Source organism: Aplosporella prunicola, assembly GCF_010093885.1.
Source record: "Aplosporella prunicola CBS 121167 unplaced genomic scaffold K452scaffold_18, whole genome shotgun sequence".
NCBI lineage: Eukaryota > Fungi > Ascomycota > Dothideomycetes > Botryosphaeriales > Aplosporellaceae > Aplosporella > Aplosporella prunicola.
In genome coordinates this window covers 520,368-547,428 of record NW_022983546.1, presented here as the reverse complement: position 1 = coordinate 547,428, position 27,061 = coordinate 520,368, and the positions used below count along the sequence as shown (strand labels likewise).

At 54.4% G+C, this 27,061-nt stretch overlaps 11 protein-coding genes across 11 annotated transcripts; 6 read left to right on the top strand and 5 right to left on the bottom strand.

The window, feature by feature from the left end:
- The first annotated feature begins 178 nt into the window (after positions 1-178).
- On the top strand, positions 179-1,038 carry K452DRAFT_289369 (uncharacterized protein). The gene has a single exon (XM_033540815.1). It carries the CDS (start codon positions 241-243, stop codon positions 553-555), a length of 315 nt encoding a protein of 104 aa, XP_033395699.1. The 5' UTR covers positions 179-240; the 3' UTR covers positions 556-1,038.
- Positions 445-1,450, top strand: K452DRAFT_289367 (uncharacterized protein). Its single transcript, XM_033540814.1, has 3 exons — positions 445-1,114; positions 1,199-1,337; positions 1,390-1,450. Exon 1 carries the CDS (start codon positions 758-760, stop codon positions 1,067-1,069), a length of 312 nt encoding a protein of 103 aa, XP_033395698.1. The 5' UTR covers positions 445-757; the 3' UTR covers positions 1,070-1,114; positions 1,199-1,337; positions 1,390-1,450.
- A 1,383-nt stretch (positions 1,451-2,833) lies between these two features.
- K452DRAFT_289365 (uncharacterized protein) lies at positions 2,834-3,779 on the top strand. Its single transcript, XM_033540813.1, has one exon. It carries the CDS (start codon positions 3,059-3,061, stop codon positions 3,683-3,685), a length of 627 nt encoding a protein of 208 aa, XP_033395697.1. The 5' UTR covers positions 2,834-3,058; the 3' UTR covers positions 3,686-3,779.
- Positions 3,780-4,726: 947 nt separating this feature from the next.
- On the top strand, positions 4,727-7,812 carry K452DRAFT_274615 (uncharacterized protein). The gene is made up of 7 exons (XM_033539201.1): positions 4,727-4,842; positions 4,908-4,994; positions 5,042-5,068; positions 5,122-5,499; positions 5,550-6,337; positions 6,382-7,513; positions 7,584-7,812. The coding sequence occupies exons 1-7, from the start codon at positions 4,822-4,824 to the stop codon at positions 7,662-7,664; spliced, it is 2,514 nt and encodes an 837-aa protein (XP_033395696.1). The 5' UTR covers positions 4,727-4,821; the 3' UTR covers positions 7,665-7,812.
- On the bottom strand, positions 7,811-8,932 carry K452DRAFT_289363 (uncharacterized protein). Its single transcript, XM_033540812.1, has one exon. The coding sequence runs from the start codon at positions 8,841-8,843 to the stop codon at positions 7,950-7,952; it is 894 nt and encodes a 297-aa protein (XP_033395695.1). The 5' UTR covers positions 8,844-8,932; the 3' UTR covers positions 7,811-7,949.
- A 1,142-nt stretch (positions 8,933-10,074) lies between these two features.
- On the bottom strand, positions 10,075-14,244 carry K452DRAFT_299950 (uncharacterized protein; the record flags this gene model as incomplete). Its single annotated transcript, XM_033542283.1, has 2 exons — positions 10,075-13,503; positions 13,573-14,244. 2 exons carry the CDS (start codon positions 14,242-14,244, stop codon positions 10,075-10,077), a joined length of 4,101 nt encoding a protein of 1,366 aa, XP_033395694.1.
- Positions 14,245-15,372: 1,128 nt separating this feature from the next.
- Positions 15,373-18,275, bottom strand: K452DRAFT_274608 (uncharacterized protein). Its single transcript, XM_033539200.1, has 2 exons — positions 16,066-18,275; positions 15,373-16,003 (listed from the first exon to the last, which is right to left on the bottom strand). The coding sequence occupies exons 1-2, from the start codon at positions 18,209-18,211 to the stop codon at positions 15,633-15,635; spliced, it is 2,517 nt and encodes an 838-aa protein (XP_033395693.1). The 5' UTR covers positions 18,212-18,275; the 3' UTR covers positions 15,373-15,632.
- Positions 18,276-19,555: 1,280 nt separating this feature from the next.
- On the top strand, positions 19,556-19,829 carry K452DRAFT_299948 (uncharacterized protein; the record flags this gene model as incomplete). The annotated part of the gene is made up of 2 exons (XM_033542282.1): positions 19,556-19,655; positions 19,753-19,829. The coding sequence occupies 2 exons, from the start codon at positions 19,556-19,558 to the stop codon at positions 19,827-19,829; spliced, it is 177 nt and encodes a 58-aa protein (XP_033395692.1).
- A 1,219-nt stretch (positions 19,830-21,048) lies between these two features.
- On the bottom strand, positions 21,049-21,758 carry K452DRAFT_253689 (uncharacterized protein; the record flags this gene model as incomplete). The annotated part of the gene is made up of 2 exons (XM_033538300.1): positions 21,049-21,502; positions 21,568-21,758. Coding segments are annotated over 2 exons (642 nt in total), but the record flags the coding sequence as incomplete, so codon positions are not given.
- Positions 21,759-21,916: 158 nt separating this feature from the next.
- On the bottom strand, positions 21,917-24,510 carry K452DRAFT_274603 (uncharacterized protein). The gene is made up of 2 exons (XM_033539199.1): positions 23,561-24,510; positions 21,917-23,501 (listed from the first exon to the last, which is right to left on the bottom strand). Exons 1-2 carry the CDS (start codon positions 24,478-24,480, stop codon positions 22,091-22,093), a joined length of 2,331 nt encoding a protein of 776 aa, XP_033395690.1. The 5' UTR covers positions 24,481-24,510; the 3' UTR covers positions 21,917-22,090.
- A 1,019-nt stretch (positions 24,511-25,529) lies between these two features.
- On the top strand, positions 25,530-26,702 carry K452DRAFT_231380 (uncharacterized protein; the record flags this gene model as incomplete). The annotated part of the gene is made up of 2 exons (XM_033537163.1): positions 25,530-25,648; positions 25,691-26,702. Coding segments are annotated over 2 exons (1,131 nt in total), but the record flags the coding sequence as incomplete, so codon positions are not given.
- Positions 26,703-27,061: the final 359 nt, after the last annotated feature.

The following is a 27,061-nucleotide window of genomic DNA, read 5'->3' as shown; positions in this document are numbered from 1 at the left end:
CGTTGTCTTGCTCTGCTACTTTGTGGCTTTCTGTATACAGCCAGCTGCCCACGTGGCTGTCAATCTAAAACCATCATTCCGAATTTCACGCATTACTGTTCTTCCTTGATTATGACAACGGCTTCGCTATTAGCAATCACTGCGTGCTCTTTTAGGTAGCATTGTTTACATAGGTCAGAGCCTGAATTTTTCCTCGTCCTACAACTCCTACGTCCAAGAAACTTTACTATCACATGAAAGATGCAGCTACTGACCGCTTGCCATCGCACAACAGCAAACACACCTACACAACAGGTAGCAGGCAGCAAGAAGCAGGCACCCTACACCCTCACCGCCCCTCACCACCTCACCCGCCTCATCCACGCGCCTATACTGCCAAGCGGTAAATCAGTCTCACCATCACATACGCGGCTCCTCCCTCCCAGCCCCATCACGCGCCCCCCGCATCTATATAACTCCCTCCCCCTCCCCCTACCCACCACCGCTTCTTCCTTTCTCCAGCTCTCTCTGCCATCCAGCTTAGATCCAAGTGAAGCATCTGTTCTTTCCGTCTAATCGCCAGAACGCCCTCTACAGAGGGCATATTCGAGATGAAGTAGCTTTTGGACCCTGCGCTGCTGCTACTGCTGCTGCTAGGACTTGTCTTGCTTGGTGCGGCGTGCTGTGTCGCTTGTATTGCGCTGTTTTGGGCTGATGCGATGGGCTTGCTGCCTGGGTTGCGGTGGTGGCGAGCTGTGGCTTTTTTCTGCGCTGCCGTATGTCCTGGTTGCTTTTGTTGCTGTGTTTAGCTTGGCTGGGCCTGTGGGGGTGGGGGCTTGGGGTGGAAGGGCTTTTTTCGTTGCTTTGCTTTTGGTCTGGGGTGAGGGTGGTTTGGGCGGTTGGCGGGGTGGTGGTGCTGGGATTTACGTGGTTGTTGGTCGGGACGTGGTGGTGGGCAGAGCTGTTGATGGGAGAACTTTACTTGAATTGGCTCCTAGGTGAGGTTAATTTGTCGAGTGGAGGGAACGGTGGTGCTTGCTGTCGGGTTGGGTCTGGGCCATGGGAACTCGCAGTCTGTATGCATCACTGAGTTTGCTGGTTGGTAGCGTACTGGCCGTAAGGCATTTCGAGAGAACTGTTTGCGATTAGCTTAATCATGTTTCTTTACGGCTTTTGACTTGAGAGCGACAAGAAGACTTTGAAGAAATCGAGAACATACGATTTGATGTCCTTTTAGCGTTGACTGTTTAGAACATTATTCTATAATCGTCGAGATCTGTATAAGACTGTGCAAAACCTATACATTAACGGTCGGAAGTTGCTGAGCAGCTTAAAAATTGCGAACAGTCTTGACTGTGCTGCTTAGAGTCAGTGATAAACGAGTGCTAAAGTTATAGAAAGTCAACAGACCTGTTTCCTAACATGAGCCAACTTATAGAGTTTTATGGCTCGAAGGAACACTTCTTGACCGGCCTCACTTCAACTGTGTTTTATCCTTTAAAGCTGCTTTTCCTCTGTCGAAACCTTGACCGGTAGGGATTGCGAAAGGGTAAAGTGGACTTAATCTAGTTTTAGACTAGACGCTTGGAAAGAGGAGAAAGAGATAGCTAAGAGATAGCTTGGGGATATGCTTTGGTCCATCAAGTTTTCTGTGTCGTAGTTTAGAACGAACAAAAAGCAATCACTTCTGTCTTTGAAATATCGATTGACGAAGAGAGGAAAGCGGGTGAAATACACCGCAAGGCGAACTCAAGTAAAGACTGGAGCCGTTAAGCTCGCAGTGTCAACCGTAGTTACAATATTCGACCAGCAGATGCCATTGCAACACTCTGTTGCTACGGCTGCTCACACCATAACATGTGACAAACCACTGCTAGGGAAAAGATCATCTGACACTGCATTGAGGGCAAAACATGCGGTGCACAAGTGCATAACGGAAAGCACTATGCGAGATGGTTGTGTTGACACGGAAAGGACAAAGGCGTAGTTAGAGGGCGCCGTTGGGGAGGCTGAGCGAGCAAAAGCAAAAGCACTCACACAGGTGCGACTCCAAGAGGAGAGATGCTAGTCGACGGGGAAGAAACACGGAACCGAACCCTGATCGCGCATGGGCTTGGTTTCAAGAAGACACGGCGGCGCGGGAGCCGGAACGATGAAATAACTCATCCATCACTTTGACGCCCCATCGGTAGGGCATCAGACAACCGCGAAGGCCTAGCAAAGGGGCATCGTTTGGGCTTCGTCGGCAGGCAGGAGGAGGAGGAGGCTTGCGGCACGGTGGCAGACGGGGAGGGCGTGGAAAGGCCTGGCGACGGGCGGTATTTTGGGGCCTGGCCCGCTGGAAATTGAGCCGTCGAGCGCCTGCGAGGCCTGGAAAACCGGGGGGTAGGGCAGGGCAGGGCGCTTGCATGGCCTGAGAAGGCACGAGATCAACAATGTACTGTAACCAAAAGGTGACAGCTCACACAGGGCTCTTGTCACGGGCTTGTACATTGGCCAGAAGGACTGTTGATTTTATGGTATGTACAATGTATGGCGGTGGAGGGAGACAGTTATGTACTGTATGTATTTATGGCAGGGTGTGCAGCAAGAGGAGGAGGGGAGGAGGGCAAATGGGGTGGTGGATTTAGGGAGGGGGAGCCTATCTGCAGTGTGTGGTCCGACGAGTCACAGGCTGCAGGGGCTGCTGGTTTGCTTGGGGGCTCGGGGCTGTCGGCTCTAAAAACCAGCTGACACCCCCCCACAACAGCCTGCGCTCGTTTTCTTTCAACTTTTTCCCTCCGCACACAGTCAGATCTTTTGCATATTCCTTCATCGCACTTGTGTATACCATCCCTCATCACAATGGGTCGCCCAAGAAAGGAAGACAAGCAGCCCAAGGAGACTGCCGAGCTGATGATTTCGGTCGAGGATTTCGCGCGCACCAGAGATTCGGTGAGTCGCGACTTTGTTTTGAACGCGCCCTCAGATGCGCGCTCTCATGCCGACATTTGAACTTTGACCCGCGCCACAGCACATGTCATGCGATTATCCCCTAGAGCCTGGCTTCTTCAGCTCAATTGCATCCCTGTTGCCCAATATGGCTGCGCGCCCGCCTTTCCTGGGGCACGCGCAGGCGCGTGAAGCCGTCGCGGGCCATCACGCGTTCTCGCGCAAGCTCTTGGACATCATCGCACAGCTTCAATTGCTCCTAGCTCAATTCAGACGCGATCCTAACCCGTCCGTGTTCTACCAGGTCGTCACCGGCTTGACTACTCTGCAGACTGCCGTCACCGACCTTCTGCGCTCCTACATCAAACACACCAACTCGGTCCTGGGATCTACCCCCCACGGCCTCGACACCCTTGGCATCTCCAACCCTCTCGGCTCCGACCTTCTGTCTGGCGCCCTGCGCAACGTTTCGCCCGGCGACATCCTTGCTGCTCCTGCGCCTGCCGCTACCGCTGGCCAAGAAGCTGCCGAGCCTCCCAAGAAGGGCCGCAAGCCCAAGAAGGAGAAGAAGGAAAAGGACCCCAATGAGCCCAAGCGCCCACTCACCATCTTCTTCCTGTACTCCGCGTCTGCCCGTCCGGTTGTGAAGGAAGACCTCGGTGTCGAAGCTACCAAGGGCCAGGTTGAGAAGGAGATCCAAAGGCGCTGGAACGCCCTTCCCGATGAGGAGAAGCAGGTAGGATCTATCTTTGCTTCGTCTGATCAGCTTCACTGACAATGATGTAGCCATGGAAGGACCTCTACGATAAGAACCGCCAACAGTACTTGAAGGAGATGGAGGAGTACAAAGCCACAAAGGGCGAGGAAGCTCACACTCCTCCGGAGCTGCCTGAAGCGGATGCTGATGTCGACATGGCTGATGCTGCCCGTGCGGCCGCCGCGGCTGAGGCGACTGAGGAGGCTGATGCGGCCGATTCTGGCGCCAACGCCCAGGAGAGCTCTGATGAAGAGTCTGAGGAAGAGACCGAGGAGTCTGAGAAGGAGCCCACTCCTCCCCCCAAGGCTCCGACCCCTCCTCCCGAGACCAAGACGCCCAAGTCTAACAAGCGCCGCAAGACCGGCAAGGAGAACGGCGTTGCCTCTGCCGCTGCCGCTGCCGCTCCGGCTGCCAGCCCTATTCCTGTCCCCACGAGGCCCAAAGCTGCGGCCGAGACCCCTGCTAAGGCGAAGAGGGAGACCAAGAAGAAGGAGGAGGCAGCTAAGCCTAAGGAGCAGCCCAAGCCTGCTGAGCCAGTTGTGGAGGAGCTGCCCAAGAAGAGGCGCGGTAGGAAGTCCAAGGGTGCTGAGGAGGCTCCCGCATCTGCTCCGCCTGCGTCTTCTGCCCCCGAGCCTACCGAGACGCCTGTTGCTACTCCTGGGCCGGAGAAGAAGAGCAAGCGCAAGCGCAAGAGCGAGGGCGCGCAGGCTTAAGCTCCGAGATTTGCTTGATGTTTGCTTGAGTGGTCTGACAGCTTTCGGTCTCGCGTCGTCGGAGATGGTCTCATATTTTTGTATTGAATGACCTGGTGTGGTAAAAGTGTTGCTTTAGTCTGGTTTGGAAAGGGAACAGGGGGAGAGTTGCGAGCGAGTTTTCTCCATTGTTTCTTTCCGTTATCTGCGGGTTGTAACGTAGCCAAATCGAGAAGTGTTGTTTGTTTATATTGGTCAAGGAAGTCGAGATTAGCTTCAGACCGTTCTTATCGCAACCCCGCAATCAGCGTCGCGGATCATGATCAGATTGTGAGATGGGATTAGTCTCTAAAAAAAAAATGCCTCTGCTAGTGGCAATAGAGGTAGAATTGGGCGCTCAATCGGTCCCAGCTCGTCTTTCAAACGACAGTCGAATCTCTAGAGACCGTTCCTGCCGTCAAGATGCAGCTCTCGCCTAAGGAGGTTGTTGGACCCTGCCGTTTTCGAGCTTCCTGCAGCCGCCCGTGCTAATCATCACCGCCCGCCAGATCGACAAGCTCGTTATCTCGCAACTTGGCACGTTGGCCCAACGTCGCCTTGCGAGAGGAGTCAAATTGAATCATGCCGAAGCTACAGTATGTCTTCGTAGAATTGTTTGCTGTACCGCACTGACTCGGCGCAGGCGCTGATCGCGAACAACCTCCAAGAGGTACCGCCCAAGTCCCTACGCTCTAGCGCGCTTTATGGCTGAAACCTACATAGCTTGTTCGCGATGGCAGACACACCGTCGCCGACCTCATGTCCATTGGCAAGCAGATGCTTGGCCGCCGACACGTCCTTCCCTCTGTCCTGAGTTCGCTCGCGGAACTGCAGATCGAAGGCACTTTTCCCACGGGCACCTATCTCGTTACTGTACACCATCCTATAAGCTCTGACGACGGAGACCTCGAGAAGGCACTTTATGGCAGTTTCTTGCCTGTGCCGCCCAAAGACGTGTTTCCGCTGGCGGACCCGGAGGAGTACAGGCCGGAGCGACAGCCTGGCGCGGTCGTACCAGTAAAGAACAAGAGAATTGTATTGAACGAGGGTCGCAAGAGAATCAAACTCAGGGTTGTCAGCAAGGGAGACAGGCCGATTCAGGTACGGAACCTGTAGAACTGACTCACAGTTTGTGGCTGATCGAGGTGCAGGTCGGTTCGCACTATCACTTCATTGAAACGAACCCTCTCTTGGAGTTTGACCGGGTCCGCTCTCATGGATTCCGCCTTGATATACCCGCCGGTACCTCGGTCAGATTTGAGCCTGGCGACTCTAAAACGGTTACTCTGGTTCAAATCGCCGGCAATCAGGTTATCAAGGGCGGCAACGGCTTGGCGTCTGGTCACATTGGCGACTTGTCTATCGCGGAGAATATAGTTGGGCGCTTGCAGCAAGGAGGCTTCCTCCACAAGCCTGAGCCAATTGGTGATGCTGCGCACATCAACTTCGCTACCATGGATAGGCAGGCGTATGTGACCATGTTCGGACCCACGACTGGTGATCTCGTGCGTCTCGGTGCTACAGATCTCTGGATCAAGGTCGAAAAGGACTTTACGCACTATGGCGACGAGTGTTCTTTCGGTGGCGGCAAGTCCTTGCGTGAGGGCATGGGACAAGCTGGTGGTCGTTCCGATACGGACACTCTTGATACCGTCATCACCAATGCCTTGATCATTGACTGGAGCGGTATATACAAGGCTGACATTGGTATCAAAAACGGCATCATTGTTGGAATCGGCAAGGCTGGTAATCCAGATGTCATGCATGGCGTGCATCCTGATCTCATTATAGGCTCTTGCACCGATGTTGTTGCTGGAGAAGGGAAGATCATCACGGCTGGTGGATTTGACACCCATATCCATTTCATCTGTCCGCAGCAAGCAGAGGAAGCTATAGCTTCAGGCATCACTTCGATGCTTGGTGGAGGCACTGGACCAAGGTACGTTTTTGAGTACTGCAATGAACACATACTGATCGTTTTAGTACCGGAACAAATGCTACTACTTGCACTCCTGGCAAGACGCATATCCGCCAAATGCTGCAGGCTGTCGACCACTTACCACTCAACTTCGGTATCACTGGCAAGGGTAACGATGCAGAAATGAAGCCTCTCCGTGAGCAGTGTGAAGCCGGCGCAGTGGGCCTGAAGCTGCACGAAGATTGGGGCTCGACGCCTGCGGCCATTGATGCCTGTCTGAGCGTTTGCGACAAATACGACGTCCAGACGCTCATCCATACGGATACGCTCAACGAATCTGGTTTCGTCGAGCAGACCATCAAAGCCTTCAAGGGCCGGGCGATCCACACGTACCACACCGAAGGCGCTGGCGGCGGGCATGCCCCCGACATCATCTCGGTTGTTGAACACCCCAATGTCTTGCCCAGTTCCACTAACCCTACGCGTCCATTCACAAACAACACGCTTGACGAGCATCTGGACATGCTGATGGTGTGCCATCACCTCAGTCGCAACATCCCAGAAGATGTCGCGTTTGCGGAGTCTCGCATCCGTGCCGAGACCATTGCCGCCGAAGACGTTCTTCATGACCTCGGCGCCATCAGCATGATGTCGTCGGACTCGCAAGCCATGGGCCGCTGCGGCGAAGTGATTCTGCGGACATGGCACACGGCGCACAAGAACAAGGTGCAGCGCGGGCCTTTGCCCGAAGACAAGGGGACAGGCGCCGACAACTTCCGCGTCAAGCGCTACGTGTCCAAGTACACGATCAACCCGGCGCTGACGCAAGGCATGGGCCACCTGATGGGCAGCGTCGAGGTGGGCAAGCTGGCGGACCTGGTGCTCTGGAGCCCGGCCAACTTCGGCGTCAAGCCGCAGCTGGTCATGAAGAGCGGCATGATCGCGTGCGCGCAGATGGGCGACCCCAACGCCTCGATCCCCACCATCGAGCCCATCTACATGCGCCCCATGTTCGCGACCTTGGTGCCCAGCACCAGCGTGACGTGGGTGTCGCAGGCGAGCATCGACAGCGGCGCTGTCGCGGGCTATGGGCTCAAGAAGAGGGTCGAGGCTGTTAAGGGGTGCAGGACTGTTGGGAAGAAGGACATGAAGTTCAATGACTCGATGCCTAGGATGTCGGTCGATCCGGAAAGATATGTGAGTTTGCTCCTGCTCCTGCTCCTGGTGTTTGTTGTTACTGTGGGAGATGTGTTAATGTGCGGGACAGACTGTTGTGGCAGATGGGAAGCTGTGCACGGCGGAGCCGTCGGAGAGCTTGCCGTTGGCGCAGGCGTATTTCGTCTACTAGGTTTGGGTGGGATGAGGAAAGGGGTTCCCAGCCAGATTTGGTTACAATGTTTGGACTGGCTAGCAGCCTTGGACTGTTAATATTAGCGTTGGCTGCTTAGAAGGTTCCTCTCGTTATAACGGTAAAGACATGTGAAAGATTGCATATAAAATCTGAGATTGATCGTGAAGCCGTGATGCAAAGAATGGGTACTACTGATCTAAGCCGCTGGAAGCAAGCCACTCGCTCAAAAAATGCCCCCAAAGGCAATTATAATATCGTAAGCGCAACCCCTCGGCAGGCCACCTACTCCTCAAACCTGACATCACCCTTGCTAACATCGGGGTAAACATCGAACCTCCGCTGCGTATAGATCGGGATGCCCTTCCTGACCTCCTCGATGCGCTCACCCGTCAACTCGGCCACCAGAATCCCCTCCTTCTCATCCAGCTCGCCCAGCACCTCCGCATTCGGATCCACTACCATGCTATGGCCCCACGCATTATACTCGGCCTCCATATCGCGCGCGGGGCTACACAGCGCGACGTAGACCTGATTATCCATCGCACGCGCACGCGCCTGCAGGGACCAATGCAGCGCGCCCGTGGTAAGGTTAAACGCGCCAGGATAGAGGAGGGCAAACGCGCCCTTGCGGGCCGCGATCATCGCGAGCTCCGGGAAGCGGACATCGTAGCAGATGGCGACGGCGAGCGTGCCGTACTCGGGGAGCTCGACGAGCGTGACCTTGTTCCCGGGGTCCAGGGCGTCGGACTCGCGGAACTTGATCTTCCCCGGGATGTCGATGTCGAACAGATGCACCTTGCGGTGCGTGCCCAGCAGCGCGCCCGCCGGGCTGAACGTCAGCGACGTGTTGTACAGCTTCCCCGTCGCGGCGTCGCGCTCCGGAATGCTGCCGCCGACGACGTACGCCTGGGCTTCTTTGGCCATTGCTGCGAGCGCGTGCCAGCTGGGTGCGCTGTCGGCCGGGGGCGGCGAAGGGAGCAGCGCTTCGGCGTACTGTGGGAAGTGCTTCGTCCCGTAGGGCGAGTTGAAGCATTCGGGGAGCACGACGATCTTCGCGCCCCGTGATGCTGCTTCGAGCACTTTGCTGCGCGCCCGCGCCAGGTTGTCGGCTTTCGAGGCGCTGGTGGCGAGTTGCACGAGGGCGAGCTTGACGGGTTGCTTGAGGAGCTTGGACATTGTGGCGGTTGGGGGCGTGCGTGGCTGAGTTTTCGAATTGGCGTGGTAGATTGCGTGGCCTTTGAGGTGTGGTGGGTGTGAGGTTGTTGTGTGCGCAAAAGTGGGATGAATTGTTGATGTGATGACATGCGGAGTTAAGCTGCCGCTGTCGGAGGAGATCCCGAGGACCCCGCAGTGGGCTGTGGTGCCTGAGGCATCATAAGTGCAAGCAGACGACACCACGCGACAATTCACACCAAACCACAAATTGGTACACAGTAAAACCTGGTTAGAACATTTAAGTCGTTCAGCAATCCCTAACTCTCAAAAGGTAGCTCTCGGTATATCTGGCTAATACAGTCGTCAGCATCATGGACCTCTTACCCATAAGTCAATCAATCACCTTATAACCCAAAAGCCAAAAGAAGGGCAAACCAATTGCCAGTCACATCACACAACCCACGGCACAGATAGTAAGGAGTTTACAGCTATTCATTGGCGCAAGTACGCGAGATCGCAAGCAAAGAGAGAAAGCAACAGAAAGCTCAAACCCATCGGTCGTTCAACGACCGAGGTAGAAAGACGAAAAGCCAGAGAGTATTAGAGAAGCAAACAGAGAGAGTGTGTAAGCAAGTAAGCACCGAAGCCAGTAAACAAGAAAGAAAGAAGGAAAGAAAGGAATCAAGAAACAGGCACTAAACAAGCTCGCCAGCCATCCCGCGCGTCTCAATCCATCCAGTCCAGCCAGCAGAGATAGAGCCCGGTTCTCTCACGACCGTCAGCTAGCGGCGCTGCCGCTCATAGCTGACAGCTCGCGTATGGAGGCAGAAGGAGAGAGAGAAAAAAAAAAGCAGATTATATACCAAGCAAGGCCATAGACAAAGGAGGTAGCGTCGGTTCACTCACAGCCGCCATCCCGTAGCGTCGAGTTGCCCACCGAGGTCGCCGTGGCAAAGCAAGCTGTGCAGAAACATTCAAGTCATTGTGTTTTCTTCCATCTTTATCTTTTTTTCGTTGGACAGTCGTAGCAAATAATGTGGTGCATGCACCCACAGATGAATGTTAAGCTGTGACATTCGCCTGGAGTTTCCCTCTCAACTTTTCGAAAGCTAGGAAGAGGTTCAAGTGAAAAGAGTGGAAAGCCTCCAGGGCCGTGGTACAGTCTCAGACATGATCAATGTACCGTAGAAGTTGAGCCGGGGCGAATGTCGTAAGAGATGGTCATGATTCGTTGTGTGGCCGTTGTGGACTCTCACTGCCTCAAGGCGTGGAAGATACCCACGAAAATGGCGGAGACAATTGCAGCAACCGTGCCTATGATACCATAAGTGAGGGCAAAGCCCTTGTGGCCTTTACCGCATTGAGTGATCAAGCCGTTGGTGCGACGAATCATGACAGGGTCGAACATGCCAGCGCCGTATGCGACAGCGAGCGGAGGAAACCAGGCGCAGCACATGAAGAAGATAACCCAAGACTCGCGGTTCTTGAGGTCCGCGGTCATGGTGCAAGCCGAAGAGCGAGGCCGCGGAAGACGCTGCAGGACCGGTGTGTGGCCGCCGAAGCGAATATACCGTGGGTTAAGCGGAACCGCCGTGCTGTTGGACGTAGGACGTGACTCGTAGTGGTTGTAGGGTGCCGGGAAGAGCGATGACGCGTGCGTGTGATTGCTACGGATTGACTTGGCGCCCGGCGGCTGGATGCGTAGGCCTCTCAACTTATTCTGGCCGCTGACAGCAGGACGAGACATGGAAGCAGCACGCTGCTTTCCATGGCTGACAGGCATAGGCGGAGATGATACAGACATGGAACCGCTGCGCACTTGAGTTTTTGCCTCTTCGCGGAGCTTGAGAAGCGTCTCTTTATACTTCGAATGGCGATCTCCTCTGGAGGCCTCTGGGTTGGCATCGATGTGATCGCTGACGCCTGAGCTGTAGCGTGCTAGAGGCGACTGGTGTGAAGGACTAAAATGAGACTGAGGCGAACGAATATGAATGGGGGCAGGTGTCGACGAACTCGGCTGATCAGGTTGACTCGACCATGTGGGCTGAGGGGTACTGGAAGGAGCCAAGCTGCTTCCTACCTCACGCATGCTAGTGCCCATAGGTGTACCGGTGAGGTTGCCCTTGGGACCAAGAACGGTGAGCTTTTCGAACGAATTATCGCGATCAGGCTCCAATTCGCTCCTAGTACTGTTCAGTCCGGCATCTGGAGCGTCCGCAAAATCCCTGAAAAGCGTCTGGTTAGAGATCGAATCGTATGCGCCTGCGTGTGCTGCAGTCCTATTTTGAGGATTAGAGCCCTCCTCAACGATGCTGTCTCTCTGATCAAAATGGGCATTGGAAGTCCGCTTATCAGGGTTGAGAAAAGTGAGTTGGCTATCGTTCGGGAACCTGGGAATCGCAGGTGACAAACCAGGTGGAGGGGTATTGAAAGGATTGACGTGGTCTTCGTCCATCCGCTTGGGGGAGCTCCACGGATTCGTATTGGAATGCTTTACCGTGATCTCCGGTACCGGGCAGTTAGAAAAGTCAAACTTCGGGTCGAGTTCACCATCTCGCATGAGGTCATACAGCGAGACTTGCGGCTGCCTACCAACCATAGAGTTCATGCTGTCCGCAGCGGAGTGTAGAAAACTGTCCTCTCCGCGCTTTAGATGCGGCCTACTCGGTCCGATAGTCTCCCAGTCACCATCGGTGTCCTCGTCTTCGTTCCCGGCATCGGATTCTGGAACTTCGAATGCAAACTTCATCTGAGGCCCGGGAGAAGCTTTACGCCACATCATCGGAATGCCGCCTGAGCCAGGTTCAGGCTGGGTATGCTCGGCATTTGCTATGATAGCTTGCTTGCGTAGAGGGCTTGCCATAGACGTTTCCGAAGGAGTCACACGACCACCTTGGGTGCTCATTTGACGCGAAGGTGGAGGGCGGCTCTGAGAAGTCTTGCGAGGAGACGCGGTTTCGGACACCAAAAAGACATTTCTGTTTGAGTTGCTGCTATCATTTTGAGGGCTCACTTCGTCAAGGCCCTTTGCTTGAAAGCCGCTCGGAAGCTCACAATGATCCACTGCAGAGACCTTGCGAGCATCTAGGGCACGAGCCTCAGCAGCTTCATTGACCCTAGCAGGTGACCTTGCGTACGGATACCTCAGAGAAGTAGTGCTATTGGGAACAGACAGCTGTCCGAAGCTTTGCGAATCGAGGTTTCCTGAAATACCAAGCAACTTTCTCGTGTCACCGTACGAACCACGACGGGAAAGTTCACTCGAAACACCAGAAGCGTCCCGAAAGAAAGGAACCTGCGGCTGCAGGAGCTCAGTGGGAGAAGTCAGCTCAGGAAGAGGCACGACTGGAGGAGCACCTGCTGAGGCTCTGATGATTCCAGGAATCCGCGGAAAAGCGCCGTCTTCTGGGGTCTTTGGTCCTGGAGTGGTAGGACTTGATATCACACTGCCGCTGTGGTGACTGGCATGCTCCAGCCCAAAGTCGAACTGGCTTAGACCAGCCACGGGGGGTCGCAATGTGGCATGCGATGAGTGTTGGCTTGCGGCATGAGCATCTTGGTACGCGAGGTTTTCTTCGTGGAGGCGGATGAGATTTTCGAGGGACCCTTCAGTAACATTACCACTGTGTGTGTAGTCGTAATCGTTGATGATACTTCCGTAAGTCTGAGATCCGAGTGTGCTATCCTTCGGGTCTGGGTTTACTCCAAGAAAGTGCTGACTGGAATTAGGATAATATTGGCTGGCGCGCGGTGAGGTGACAAACTCGTAGGCGTATGATGTGATGTCGGCTTCACTTGAATAATCCGTCACGCGTTCCTTGACTCCAAACGGGACGCTTCGGCGATTTCCTGGGACATCAACGAACAAAGACTTCGTATCACCTGCGTGCGACTCAGTGGGATAGATTGAGGCTGCATCGTAATAATCGTAGTAGTTCTTCGGCGTTATCTCCGTATCGGATAAGGAGATGCGTGGATCCGGGACAGCCCTCTCTTCGTCTGGTACTACCACAGGCGCAGAGTACATGGTGCCAGCAAAAGCATTGCGATATCCCTTTGACAAACGCTTCCTTGGCATCGGTTTGAGCTCGGTAGAGCCTTCAAGAGCGGGCTCTTGGGAACCTCGATTCTTCCTGTTGAAAACCCGTTGAAGAAAAGACGGCGAATCGTCGGAATTCTGGGTAATGCGCGGCGATGGCATAGGCTCCGGCTCCAGTACATCCGGTATTTGGGTATAGGCTCCCCTGGGGCTCAGCATAGCGGGTGTGGGGGGCAGTGGCGCAGTTGGATACTGTTGGGCGACGATGCGAGCATTGTCGTGACCAGGCCTGCGAGTTGAACGAAGTGAGCCCGTCAATGAAGGGGGAGAAAGGTTGGGCTGCGACTCGGGCACGTCGTGCTTCGTTATAGAGGAGTAAGCCGCCGTTAAGTCGTTGTACAGCGGACGGACAGGCTTGTCTGGTGCAGAGAATGCCCTTTTGCCATTCTCGAACGAGCCTGGGCTCTCCATACCTGCTGGTAGCAGTGGTTCAAGCGAAGTTTTCCTATGATGGTAGTCATTGTGTTCTAAATCTTGGTCTTCCGGCGCTTCTAAAGTACAAAGATAAAGCGATTTATGAGGGTTCACCACGTCAAACGAGGCGCCTCTGAAGTGCAACACCGCCGGAGCGACCGGAGGGTTCTGCAGCAACGTTTAGGCTTCTGAGGAGCGCGTGTCTTAAGCGACACGAGAGAATTACTTGGAACTTACTTGGTTAAAGTTGTCAGGTGGCAAAGGAAACTGGAACTTGGAAAGGGTGAAGGTAGAAGTTTCCCTTAGACCCGCAGTTGCGAGCAAGTCCAGGCTTGAAGGCTCTGACGGAAGAGCCTGGCGGGAAGCGGGGCGGATCTCAACGTCTTTCGGTCGCGGAAGGCGCTTGCGTGACTTGAACAGAGTCTTCGAGTCGCAACTACGGGGAGATGGAGAGAGTGCGCCTTGAAAGCCGCGCGGCTTGTGCGAAGCGGGCGAAGCGGAGGCGTTGGTGATGTCGCGCGGAGGTGAGGATGGAGAAGGTAAGTCAAACGACGGGCTGTTGTCTGAAGGTGGAAGGACAGGTAACGATCGGAAGGAAGACAGGCGTAAAGATTGCCGATTGCCTGCGAACCGGTCTGACTGCGCGCGCCTGGTCGCTGGGAGCGAGACGACCGAGCAGTTGAAGTCTTGAGGGAACTGCTCGACCGTGTTCAGCGCGCGGGCGGCCGGCTTCCTCTTGAGACGGCGTCCGGTGGATGAGCCCGGCGTGCTCGGCGATGCTTGCTGCCTCCGATAGTCGTGCAAAGACAAAGAGTGGATTGGGGTGGGAGTTGGAGGTCGGGTTGAGTGGGAAGAGTGTTGTTGTGACGGCGTGGAGGAGGGGTAGAGAGAGAGCGGCGGGACTGCCATGACGCGCCGTTTGTTTACCACGGCCCTACGGGCAACAGCGGCAATACGCCTAATCTACGGTCTAAAGCTTACGCTTTCGTTGCCATGGCTTTCCCTCGCAACGCAGCACCCTGTCCGCAGGTTCCGTTTCCGGGTCGGTAGCGGGTCCGTGTGCACTGCAGGGACTGTTATTCCTCTACTTCTCCTTCCAATCAATCTGCCGCTTTCCATGCACTTACGCTGCACCAACGCCTTTGGATTCCTCGGCCCACACGTAGTACGCGATCTCTTTTAGGCACCACGCGAACCGTGGTGCGGCGAGTCCAGCTCGACTGAAGAGGAAGGCGTATCGCACGCGTTGAGAACCGGATATCGTCGGCGGAGTGGCCGTATGCTTTGCGCGATCGGCTTTTAAAGAGGCAGGAGAAGGCTGTAAGAATATTACAATTATGAAGGCTCAAGTCAATAACAACGAGCACACCAACACAGAGAGCGGAAGCTGCGACTGTCCAGGAACCAGTAGCAACGAGCAACGAAGAAAGAGAGGGAGATGAAAAGGAAAGTTTGTCGAAATCAGCCGCTGCCCTCGACCGGCAACTTAATCATATTTTCACTTCTCTGCCAAATCACCACTTCCCCGTCGTACATCATCTCTCGAACATGTGTGGTCTGTCTCCCCTGCCACGGCTGCCAGTGCATGGGCCGCACGCCACCACGGCCATCCAATCACCTCGCGCAGCCTGGTATAGAAGTCACGCCGCCCCGTTGCGACAAGAGACGGTGCCGAGTGCTGTCTGCCAATCGAGGCCCGTTTCGTGCGTTGCGGCAGCTAATGCGTGTCATCTGCACTGCCGGGGTTGCGCCAGCGCAGCCAATCCGCTGCTTTAAAGGGCTTGCCTTCACGAACGCCATCGTCTGCCTTTACGTAGAGAGAGCCACATGCTGGCGATCCCGGGGCTGTGGCCCTGGGTGCCTGGACGTTGGTTCGGCGGAGACCGATCGGAGGTTCCGGGAGTCGTGAGGGTAGAGTAGAAACGGGAGCGCAACGGCAGGCTGAAGGATCTGCCTCTTGGCTCGGCGGAAGGCTGAGCGAGCGATCGGCGAACCGTGACAACCTCCACTCTCCAGCACACCATCTCAACAGAAATTACCAGGGAAAAAATCAAGTTAATATGTACCCAGCAATATTCAAATGCAACCCGTCAAAGACAGATATCAGTGGCTTCAAAAGAATCAAATCAAAGCAAAATTAATCCAGCGTATATTCAACCAAACACCGCACCAATAGCACCCGGCCACGGTATCTTCAAAATCGACAAGACCAATTGAAAGCACCAAACCAAAGAACAAGACAGCAGAGCACGCCTACGAAGCCCAAACCCTTCCATGCACAGCCCAACAACCCCACTCTACTCCGTACTCCCCTCACTAACCACCGCGACATCATCCTCCTCCTCCGCCGCCGACTGATACACACTCTCACCCGGCCCGCCCGAAACGACATCCGCATAACTCGGCGGTGGCAAGACCTCGCCCCCCTTCTCGCCCTTGACCCACACGCTGCCCAGCTCCTCTTCGACCGCCTGTCTACGTGCCTTCCACTCCTCGACCATAGCCAGCCGCTCGCGCAGCTCAGCCAGCTCCTTCTCGACGCTGGATTTCTCGCTTGCAGTGCCGATGCGCTGGAAAGCCCATTCGTCGCCGTGCTCGCCCAGGCCGAGCGTCAACGTAAAGGTATGGTAGCGTTTGAGGGAGGCGCGGGTGGAGATTGTTATTAGTGCTGGAAGGGGTGTTAGCAATTTCATAAGTATGGGGCGTTTTGGGATGGGTGTAGAGGCGTACTGATGCCTTTTGCCTTTGCGTGCTCGTACAACAAGCCCTCGACATCACTGCTCACGGCACTCGTCCCCTCATCCACAAATGCGTACCGGGGCTCATGATACAGCAGCCGCGCAATCCCCATGCGCTGCTTCTCACCGCCGCTCAGTACGTCCTGCCACACCTTACGGGTATCCCACCCGCCCTCACGGTCAGGCAAATAACCCAACTTTGCCTCTTCCAGCACTGCACTGAGCTCGAAGTCACGGCGCCCAGCCGCGTTCATATCCACCGCCGTATGCGGGTAAATAACCTGGTCGCGTAGTGTCCCCGTACTCAGATATGGCCGTTGCGGCAGGAACATGATCCCATCCGTCCCGATGCTGCGCGGACGGCTCACAAGCCCCCGGTACGTGGGCCACAACCCCGCCACGATGCGCGAGACGGCGCTCTTACCGACGCCGTTAGGGCCTGTGATCAGGAGGTGCTCGCCGGAGTGGACGATGAAGGAGAGACTTTCGATGAGCTCGTCGCCGCCCATGGGGTAGAGCGAGGGTGCGACGACGGGGACGTGCTCGAGGCGCACACCGTCGAAGCCTTTGTGGATAGTGCCTTGGACGTCGGCGAGGGAGAAAAGTTCGGAGCGCTGGCCTTGCGGCGAGAAGTACGCGTCGGCGTGCGCGCGGTGTAGGGTGCTGATGAGCGTGTACACGCGCGAGGTGTAGCCCGCTAGCTCTTGCAAGTCTTTGATGCTGTACATCATGCGCCCGCCGGCGTCCGCAAGAGACAGCATGAGGCGTTTGTTCGTGATGAAATCTTTCATGCGGCTGCGTTCCCGGCCGCTCTTCTCGACCAGGTCGGATAGTTCGGAGACACCGCCGAGGCCTCCCCAGGCGGGTAAGAAGACGGGTAGTGAGGTGATGAGGTAGCCAAATGCAGACCAAGAATACTTGAGAATAAAGTCCTCAAGCATGTTGTAGCGGATCTTCAAGCTGTAGATGCCTTCCATCCAACCCTTGAGTTCTTTAAAGCCCTTGTCCAAGAAGGTACGCTCCATCTGGTCACCACCATAAAAAGCCACTTCTTCTGCATTTGCAATTAGCCTCGAATGCAGCGCGCGAAAGTCGCCTTCGCGCCTTCCCTCTACGGCTTTTAATTTGCCAAAGGGAGGTGATAGCCTGCGCAGCAGACTTGCTGTGCTAAGGTAGTTTACAAGGAGGCCGCCCAAAGCGAGGGGACCTAGTGAACGGAACAATTGGTAGTTGAAAAGACATATGTCAACAAAAGGCTTCCCGAGTGACGAATATAGCGATGCTGCGGCTGCACAGAACTGCGTGAGATCTTGTGTGATAAATTGATCTGCACCTTGTCCGATGCCTCCGTCAAGATTAGAGAGTTTGTAGTAGTTGAGATGGTCATTTAGATAAAGGTCGTGAACGTATCGGGTAAGCCGGGTCCGGAAAGCGATAGACACCTTTGACTGTAGGAACTTGATCATGGCGTTGGTGTACGAGGCGAAACTACCGATACCGCACCATTTCGCGATGCCCCAGAGGAAGGCCTTTCCGTTGCCGGCGACCAGATCTCGGACAATCTCTCCGTCAAGGCGCGCTACGACTAGTGAAAGATAAGTGCGCAGCATGAGGAAGACACCATGGCTCAGCAACAGCCCCGTTTCCTTGCTGTTCCATCTGGGTATCATGATGTTTAGCAAGCTCAGGAACTGGTGCAAAAAGGCCAAGTTCAGTCCTGGCTTCGTCTGCGGCGGCGGCACCTGCGGCGTATATCCATCGCTCAGCCCAGCAGCACGCGGCGGCTGGAGGAACAACCTCCGATGCGCATCGAAGGTCGTCGGCTTGGTCGGGTATATGGTCACTTTCGATGTCGAGTCGCGGTACGGCACGAAGATGGTGCGCGAGCCATCCTTCCCTCGTATGCCCGAGTTCCTGCGCAACAGCCGCCTTCCCTTCTCTTTCTCAGCCTTGCGACGCCGCCACCACTGGCTCGTCCCATAGCCAGCACCTATTATAGAGAGGAGAAGCGCGAGGGTGGATAGGAGCTTGGTTGTCTTGGAGATGTCCTTTGATCGCGCGCGGAGCTTGTCGGTATAGAGGGTCCAGAGGGCGAGGAGCGGGTCTTCGCTATGGCGAAGAGAGGACTGGGCGGCCATGGTGATGGTGCTTCATGGTACAGCGGGGCGGTGGGCGATCATAGCGGGGGGATCTTGAGGTAAGAGAGAGCTGAGGAGTGCATGGTGTAGCTGACAAGCTGAGTCGTGTGCCGCAGAGCCTCTGTGCCTCGGTCCATGTGAGAGCTATGACGCGCCTCCACACACTCCCCGGACTTTCCCCACATGTGCATTCGGCACCGACCCCCGACCCGGACGTGACAATGCATCTCTGGTGTTTCTTTGTTCTGAACAAGGCGAAAAATGACACTTGACGTGTTGGATGTCACTTGTCAGCTGTCAAGTCTCTTCCGCCGCCAAACGAACCCGAAAGTCACAAGAAATGGCGCCATCGCGAGCTGCAATATATAGATTCGCGCCGCACCCATCACCTAACTTGAGAACGTCTTCCACCCACTAGATGACCTGTTGAAATTTGGAAGATGATACCAGTTCTTTGACCATCATACAATGCTGATTGTTTGTAATACCAAGCAACTTTTATCTTTCTCAGCCTCAGATCAAGCAAAACCTACTATATCAAAATCATATACAGACTATTTCGCAGATTATTCTTCCAGTCCACTCTCATTTTCATCCAAAGTCTTCCATCCATATCAAATGGGAATTCCTAGTTCCCCGTTCCGCGCTCTCCCGCCCAACTTTGACGATCTCGGGCACTGCACGGCCTCCCCGACGTCCCTGCGGGATCCCACACGAATAACACCACCACATCCCGAATCTAGGCCTTCAAGGCATCTCAAATCACTATCGGGCTTCTAACTGGTATGGATCGATGTGTCGTTTATAGAACACTATGGAGTCGAAGAAAATATGCTCAATGGCCGGATTAGACACCGCACAAACACAGCGAATGGCCAAAAGCAATCGTGTTCACTACCAAAGCCATCAATCTGGCCGGAACATTCTTGGGGTAAACGGAACAACCAAGTGTCCAACAGTCTCCATTATTTTACTATTGATGGCAGAAAGAGATGGAGTTTACTTTCGGGGGGAATATCCCCGAACTTGTTCAACTGCCACGCGGGATTTACTCATACACAGTAGTCCGGTCATAAATCAACACTTCGCACACAGCACCCTCCACCCAAACCAACATCAACAGCTCCTCAGCCCATCACTTCACAAAAAGCACCAAACAAAATGCACGTCACCGCACTCATCCCACTTTCTCTCCTCTCCTTCCTCTCCCTCACCAATGCCACCATCCAACCCAACCAATTCGGCCTCATCGGCCCGCAAAACATGATGCTGATGCTCAACAGCTTCCAATTCATCTCCGGGCACACGGGTTAGTACTTGCAAGCAAACCACCACTGCGTCATCATGGCCGACGTCGAGAGCGGGCTGCTGACGGAGCCGGGGATGCCAGCGAGGGTGGACGACGAAGTCATGAAGATCCTGGCTGATAGCTATGGCAAGATACGTTGCTCCCAGCCCTTCTCTCTCTCACTCACTATAGGGAAGAACCGGACGGACCAAAGACACGACGCAACGAGTCACTAACGCGGCTTACCAGACAGTCCGCACCTGGCGCTACGACCAGAAGAACAACACGCTTCCACTGGGCATCCCGGAGCTCGTGAACGGGTATACGTAGGACGGGCAGCTGGGGCAGGGTGTTGTCAACGCGCGCGACGAGTACTTTGAGCTTAACTCGCCGGAGGTCAGACAGCGTCACAGGGAGCACAATGTCTCGGTTCCGGCCGTGCAGAGGGTGCGGATGTCTGGAAGAAGGAAGTCGTGCTGACGCTCGAGCTGAAGAATACGACAAGTGGTTCGCATTTTGCTGGGCTTGAGGAAGGGGTGAAGGGTTGACTGTTTAGGAGAGGGAGGAGCAGGGGGAGTAGGATGGGATTGCGGATGGGGTGGTGTTTGTGGCTTGGGAGAGGGTTGGATATGCGTAGTGTTGTTTACGAGTTGAAAGGTTGATGGCTGGTGTTGAGACATATGTGTGGTGGCCCCGGATGATTTGCCTGCCCCTTACCTACATATTAAGTGAAATCTACGATACCTAGAGAGAACTCCTTAGGTGGTTGTAATAGACCATCACGCTACAGCTATTGGGCACTATATAATTACATAAAAGCAAGAAGATACTAGGTATAATAATATTCAAAAAGATATAAGAGTAAGAATATATAGTTGCTAGAGTATTCCACGAAAGTACGAAAAGAAAATATTCTAAGGGTATAAGAGTACTTGGAAAGGTATAATGATATAAGCCATCTAAGAGTAGAAGGTTTGCCATATAGTTTTGCAGATATGTTATCACGAGGGGCGGGCAAAATATCTAGAGGGGGTATACAAATTATCTAGTGTTTTACTGAGGAGCGCATGAACAAGCAAAATCAACCTTATTAAGTCCATTTCTTCATTAGTCAAGGGCAATTAATTAGAGGAGGTGGTTGACAGGCATAAATATTTGTTTGGACACTCGTTTTTTCTGTGCTAATAACAGGCAGTGTTTGGGTATAAGCATAACAGCCCCAGAGCTTGTCGATAGGATCAGGTAGAATCTTCACGTCGTTCAAAGCGTCCTTCGGATTGATATCCAGCCTGTCGTAGGCTTTAATCTGACCTCAGTGATGTCCCAGCCTCTTGCATCGTTTCAACAACCCTGCTCAGCAAAGCCTCCGACCCCTCGCCTTCGGATGCACATGATAAGCGCAACGATCCACAACATTGAACTCCATACGGGTAAGTACGGGGCGAATAGACGCGGGCTTACAAGCCGCAGCATCGAGATCCTCGAGGAAGTCTGGCGTCTGGGCCGCGACATCGAGGCACTTGACAGCGTCGAGATCGCGTCGTGTGCGCAGCACGAGATCGACAACGAATCTGCGAATGACGGACCGCGGAGCCGTACTCTCGTACACGAAGCCCACGGCCGCGAACGGGAACTGCCACGTGTAGGCCGCGAGCTCGAACAGCGCATCCGTCGCCGCGTTCTGGAGCGCCGCGACGCCGCGCACGTCGGCAAATATGCACAGCGCGAACAGGTGCGTGTATTCCTCGAGTAGCTTCGTGCTGTTGTTGTACTCTTTCACGCTCAGTGTCGATACCCGTCGCGTGTACAACCAGTTGAGAAACGCTTCCACGATTACCGGGTCTTCGTCTGGCAGATGACATATCCCTGTCGTGCTCTCTAGGAAGCCGCCTTCGTACGCTGCCCGGAAAAATGTCGAGTGGTGGCAGATCAGCCCGCGGTGCACTGGAAATTCTTGTCTGCTTTCGCCGACGATTAGGAGAACGATGGGCCCGTAGTTATTGCTGCGAGCGTGTCAGGTAGCGTGTATATAGGCATAGGTTGTTTATTGGATAGGCAGTCAACTTACAAAGGCGGGGAGGCGTTCAGAGCTTGTGCGTGAGGACAATTGCTTAGACAGCGATAGACTCTTTTTACGGTAGGCGCCATTTTTGCTTTTTCCTGGCGCGGTCTGAAGGTTGGTGGACATGCTGGGTCTAAGGTAAGAAATGATGGCAGCAGTACTGGCGGCGACGGCGACGGCGGTATTGGCGACATGGGGGTGTGAAGGTGTGGATGTTTGAACGGTGACAGAAGCAGAAGAACGGATGGAGAATTTAGGTAGTGAGGTGAGTGGGAACGACACAGGTACGGGGAAGGAAGTCGCGTGGCGGTTGTTCCAGGGTACGAGGGTACATGGAGCTAGTCGTGCGTGTCGTCCATGTCATAACCTATACTTATTCTTCTGACAACTAGTCGCGCGTGTATTGTCATGATGTTTCCAACGGCGCGAATGTATTCCGTGACAACTCCATTGCGCACCTTTTCCGCCTAGAAAAACTTAAGAAATTGCGCAACAATAACCCATATGGGAATCAATAGCCTCGACACATCTACTCGTCATCTTCCTCATCATCAACGTCCATACCGTCCACCTCGTCCTCGCTGTCACTGCCTGCTTCCTCAAAGCCCTCAAATGTTCCTTTCCTCTCCTTATCCTTCTCATCCCGCTCCTCCTTCTTCTTCTCTTCCTCCTCTCTGCGGCCCTCTTCCACCAACTTGGCCTTCTCCTCCCTGACCTTCCTCTGGCCGACCACATACGCGCCCAACGGCGTCTTTTCCCACTCGGTCTCCTTGAGGAAGCCCTCGACACCCGCGCGGTTGTTCGGCGCAAATTCAACCTTGACGCGGCGCTCCTCGATCCAGCGAGAGTTGGTCTCGAGCTTTTGCACAATGAGCCCGATCAGGGTGTTAACCTTGCCGTTCTTGTTGCCAGACGTCTTGTTGGTGACGTCCTTCAGCCAGCGCTTCAGCATGACAATCACCGGCAGTGCCAGCTCGGGAAAGGCGATGTTCTTGGACCAAAGTACGAAAAACTCGGAGAGCAACTCCGCAACCTGTTCGCCAACACCGTCTTGGTATATGCGCGTACGCAGATACGATTTCGCGGCACGGATGCTGGTCGTGAAGTCGAGCGCTTTGAGCGTGCTGGGTTTGGGCGGCTTCCTCATCTCCGCAGAGTTAAGGACCTCGTAGAGAGCTGGCGCGACAGGGATGTAAGTAGAGGTGGAAAGCGAAATGCGCAGCAGGGAGCGGATGAGCTGGAAGCGGAGAGGGAAGTACTGCGCCGTAGGGATAAGACGCATAGCACCGATCGTAACCTGGACGACGGGGTAGATGAGCGGGCGGAGAGGGGATTCCTTTCCGGACTCGGCCTCGCGAAGGGTATCACACTGGCTGGCGACGACACGGGACCAGAAATCAAGAGAGTGAACGTATTGCCAGTTGTAGACCGTCTTGTAGGACTCCTTGGACTTGTTGGTGATGCTTGACCGCAGGTGGATCGCAAGCTGGCGAATGAAGGTAAAACCGGTAGTGTAGCCAATGTTCGGATCCAGACCCCAAAGCTCGGCCGCAGAATTCTTCATCAGGTTGACACCGGCAAGCGTGTGCACAGTGGTGTTGCGAGATCCCTTGACAAATCCCTGGTACACGGTTTTGAGGGTAGATTCCTTGATACCGGCATCGCCAATGACGACGAGCCTACGGAGCACAAGGAAGGCAGCGATCCGGCTAGCTTCGTTGTTCGACGAGTCTGACCAAATATCAACGACGACCTTGGCGAGGTCGCGGATGAGTTTTTTGAAGGAAAGAATATACGGCAAGAGAGGGAGGAGAGACGACAATGTAATGCGAATGGTAGCCGCGTCAGACAGGTTTTCGAGGAGGTGAAGGAGAGAGGTTGCATGAGATTTTAGCATAGGGGTAAGAGTGCGGAACTTCTTAGTTTCCGTTGGAACGCGACTGGCGATCGTTAGTATCACAGAAAACCAGGCGAGCAAAGAATTGGAGCGGTCTCTTACACTTTTCCAGCAGCAGTTTCCTTGACGGGCAGATGGTGTTGAAGAACCTCTGGAACCTTGTTGAGTGCCAGTAGAAGCAACTCATGGTAGGCATTGGGATTCGATATAGAGTACTTGTACTCCTTGCCATCTTCCTCATTCAAATGCGCAGCTGCACGGAAGGCCAGAACAACCTCCTTCATGGCGCGCATAGAGTGCTTCTCAGTCATGGCATTCCGCCACTTCTTGAGCATAGGCTTCGTGACTTCATTTCCGGACTCAGGTTCCTCGTCAGACTCGACCTCCTCCTTCTTAGCCTTCTTGTCTTTCTTCTGCTTCTTCTTAGGAGTCTCTTCGTCCTCGCTTGCGCTCAGTGCGTCCAACTCGCCCAAATCTGCATCCTCGGCGAAGTCGAGAAGTTCCGGGTCGTTCTCCTTCATGTACTTGTAGAACTCCGGGTCCTTGTTCTTGAGCTCCTCCAAATGCTGCTTGTGCGAATCGAAATCGTCTCCAGACTCGGCCTCGGAGTCGTCATCCGCCACAGGTTGCGCCTCGACAGACTCGTCCGACGAAGATGCAGCCCCTTCGTCATCCTTGGCAGTATCGGTGCGCTTCCTCTTTCCATTCGTCGTGGGGGCGTCCTTGGCTTTCGAGGCCTTCTTGGATTTGGGCTCCTCCGGAATGTCGAAGCCGCCTTGGAAGAAGTCATCGATGCTCATATCACCGAAAGGGTTCGCATTCGCATCCTTTGACTTCTTCGCGCGCTTCGCTTGCTGTTCCTCTTCGACATCGCTGGCGACCTCGTTGTCTTCTGCCTTCCTGGCCTTGCGCTTTTCCTTGAGCAACTGCTTCTGCTTGATCTTCCGGGACTCGTTGCGGCGCTTGAGGGTATCTTTCAGGTGGTTCTTTTCGAACTTCTTAGTCGCCTTGCTTTGCGCCATGGTGAATCGTGTCGATAAGCGTTGTCGAATGTACGGGCAGGTTGCACGGCGGACTTTGGGAAATTTTGTGACTAGCGCATCTAAAGATCCCTGTCGGGCTTGGCATTGCGGAGGACGAAGGCCGCCGATTTGCGACTGCACGAGCAACTCCACATGTACTTGAGAGCACTCGGTTGCGGAAGTATTCTTATAACCTCCGCACCAATGGCAGTCTACATTTCAAAAAGGTTCAAAGAAATTCTTGCCCTGTCGTCGTCTGATGTATGCTCTATTCCGTACGTTTGTATGATTGGTCCGCTGCACGCGGAAGGCGGTCAGCATGTACAACATGACTAAGTTCGGAAGCTCTCAAGCTCTCTCAACTCCGACGACATCACCATCATCCATTTTCCCCACCACCCATGACGATACGCCCAGCGCCCGGTGTTGTTTATGTCTATCCCTTACAATGTTACGTTTACTAGTACCTCTCGCCTCAATCATCAATCTTGATGATGGGAGTCAATTCTAGCAACGTACTGCCGACCGAGGACTTTACGGAACCGCGACGATGGGAGGTCAAGCTCTCTACCAACATCGGCCATGAGATCGGGTGAACAAAGACATGGATGAGATGCCCGGAGACAAAGGCAAGGTCACTCAGTAGCTGGTTACGCTCGATGCGATGAAGGCAGCGAATAAATTGTCGAGGGCCTGGCCAAAGAATTTTCATTTTATATGAACCAGGCCTACTTGTACCACGAATTCAGGACAGTTTTGAATAAGAACTGCGCCGGAGGCTACCCGAAGATGGAGACCGTCGTTTACCATGAACTGGCTTGGTCTGGACTCTTTCGGACCGGCAGCGGCAAAGACACTCGGCGCCTCGGCGCATTGGCCATGACCCTACTTTTCCCCATGAGCGCCTCCGACAATCGCGGTGTCCCCTGCGCCTCGCTCCCAAGCAAGCAAACATGGAAGGTGAAGACAGAGAACAGAACGAGGAAGTCCTCCACGGTATGGGAACTTACTATCCCCCTCATCAAAGCCCCAGCTAACACGGTAATTCAGTGCTGGACCTTCCGCAACTTTACACAAAGCCTTCAGCGCAAGAGCTTCTGAACACTCTGACCCTGCTGACCTCTGAGCCGCCCTCTTGGGAAGGAAGCGATACCGAAGATGGCGATGAGTCCCCTCCGATAGTCAAGGCTATGCGGCGACAAAGCATCAGCGTTGCCAAAGCCCGGCCAATCCAGATCAACCCGGAAGGCCTGACCTCATACCTCACACGAATCATCGCAAGCGAACTTCGGTGGATCGAGGACGATTCAGTCAAGGAGGAGATCTGGGAAGCGGCTAGTATTCGCCTGAGCGAGCGTTCCGGTCGTACCGCCATGCCGGCCATGACGCGGACCTTTCGCATCCCTCCTTCCAAGGATGAAGTGAGCGAGGAACTTCAGATCCACGAGCCCTCTATGACGGCAGATAATCTCGGACTGAAGACTTGGGCATCATCTTACCTGCTGGCGAGGCGTCTACATATATTGGCTGACGACCATGCAAGTCTCCCAAAAGTGGACGGCAAGAGACGTTTCATACTCGAGCTCGGATCTGGAACTGGACTTGTAGGCCTGGCTGCTTCGATGGTTATGGGAACGGAAGTCATCTTGACCGACTTGCCTGAAATCGTAGAGAATTTGGATCGCAACGCGCTTACCAACCTGGAAGTCCTTGAGAAACACAATGGAACGGCTCATGCGGCAATCTTGGACTGGACTACGCCCTCGACCATGACGCTTTCGGCTGGTGCCGTTAAGGATGCTGACTACCAGGACGGGACCAAGTTCGACATTATCCTCGCGGCTGATCCACTGTACTCACCAGAGCACCCGGCACTACTTGTACAGACCATGGAATACTGGCTTGCAAGACACGATGATGCGCGGATCATTGTCGAGCTGCCTTTACGCTCCGCGTATCGTCCGGTCGTCGAGGACTTCTTCTCTAAGATGCAAAGGATTGGGCTTAAGATTTGTAATGAGGGCTACGAAACGGGCGTCGACGACTGGGGTAGCCAGGGCGACCGTACGGCGGTGCGTTGCTGGTGGACGGTGTGGGGCTGGAACACGCCCCAGGCCAGCGAAGCACACACGGTAGAGCACGACGAGGTTGCAGTCAAGGCGGGGAATATGGACGACTCGCACAAGGAATTGCTGGCTGAATTTGCGAGACTTGACGAGTAGACGGATGCATGAGCTGGACTAGAATTGGTCTCACGACAGAACGCTGCTTATGAACGGACGGAGTTAATTTTTTGGAGTCATCTGATAGATGCATAGACTGCATAGAGCAGAGCACAACAGCTAGCTATAGATCTAGAATCGGCATGAAGCCATGGACATTGCAGACTCAGACCACAATCTCTCGAACACGGCCGGTTAAATGGGCGGGTAAAGCGGACGAATTTGACCGACGGGCGAGCCCCACGTCCTTTCGTCACTCGCTCATGAGGAGCTCGAGTACCCCCGCCTGCTGAACAAGATGAATGAAATGACGCCCCCGTCGCTGCGCCGCCTCGCACTTTTCTCTCCCTGACCTCCCT

What these genes read in the sequence shown, in the direction of transcription:
- K452DRAFT_289363 (XM_033540812.1), bottom strand. Translation starts at nt 8,843, where the DNA reads ATGTCCAAGCTCCTCAAGCAACCCGTCAAGCTCGCCCTCGTGCAACTC.
- K452DRAFT_289365 (XM_033540813.1), top strand. Translation starts at nt 3,059, where the DNA reads ATGGCTGCGCGCCCGCCTTTCCTGGGGCACGCGCAGGCGCGTGAAGCC.
- K452DRAFT_289369 (XM_033540815.1), top strand. Translation starts at nt 241, where the DNA reads ATGCAGCTACTGACCGCTTGCCATCGCACAACAGCAAACACACCTACA.
- K452DRAFT_274603 (XM_033539199.1), bottom strand. Translation starts at nt 24,480, where the DNA reads ATGGCGCAAAGCAAGGCGACTAAGAAGTTCGAAAAGAACCACCTGAAA. An exon ending in GAAACTGCTGCTGGAAAAGT is followed by an intron (nt 23,502 to 23,560) that starts GTAAGAGACCGC and finishes AACGATCGCCAG; the next exon opens with TCGCGTTCCAACGGAAACTA.
- K452DRAFT_289367 (XM_033540814.1), top strand. Translation starts at nt 758, where the DNA reads ATGTCCTGGTTGCTTTTGTTGCTGTGTTTAGCTTGGCTGGGCCTGTGG.
- K452DRAFT_274608 (XM_033539200.1), bottom strand. Translation starts at nt 18,211, where the DNA reads ATGGCCGCCCAGTCCTCTCTTCGCCATAGCGAAGACCCGCTCCTCGCC. An exon ending in CGCAAAGGCAAAAGGCATCA is followed by an intron (nt 16,004 to 16,065) that starts GTACGCCTCTAC and finishes CACCCCTTCCAG; the next exon opens with CACTAATAACAATCTCCACC.
- K452DRAFT_274615 (XM_033539201.1), top strand. Translation starts at nt 4,822, where the DNA reads ATGCAGCTCTCGCCTAAGGAG. An exon ending in TGCAGCTCTCGCCTAAGGAG is followed by an intron (nt 4,843 to 4,907) that starts GTTGTTGGACCC and finishes ACCGCCCGCCAG; the next exon opens with ATCGACAAGCTCGTTATCTC. An exon ending in TGAATCATGCCGAAGCTACA is followed by an intron (nt 4,995 to 5,041) that starts GTATGTCTTCGT and finishes GACTCGGCGCAG; the next exon opens with GCGCTGATCGCGAACAACCT.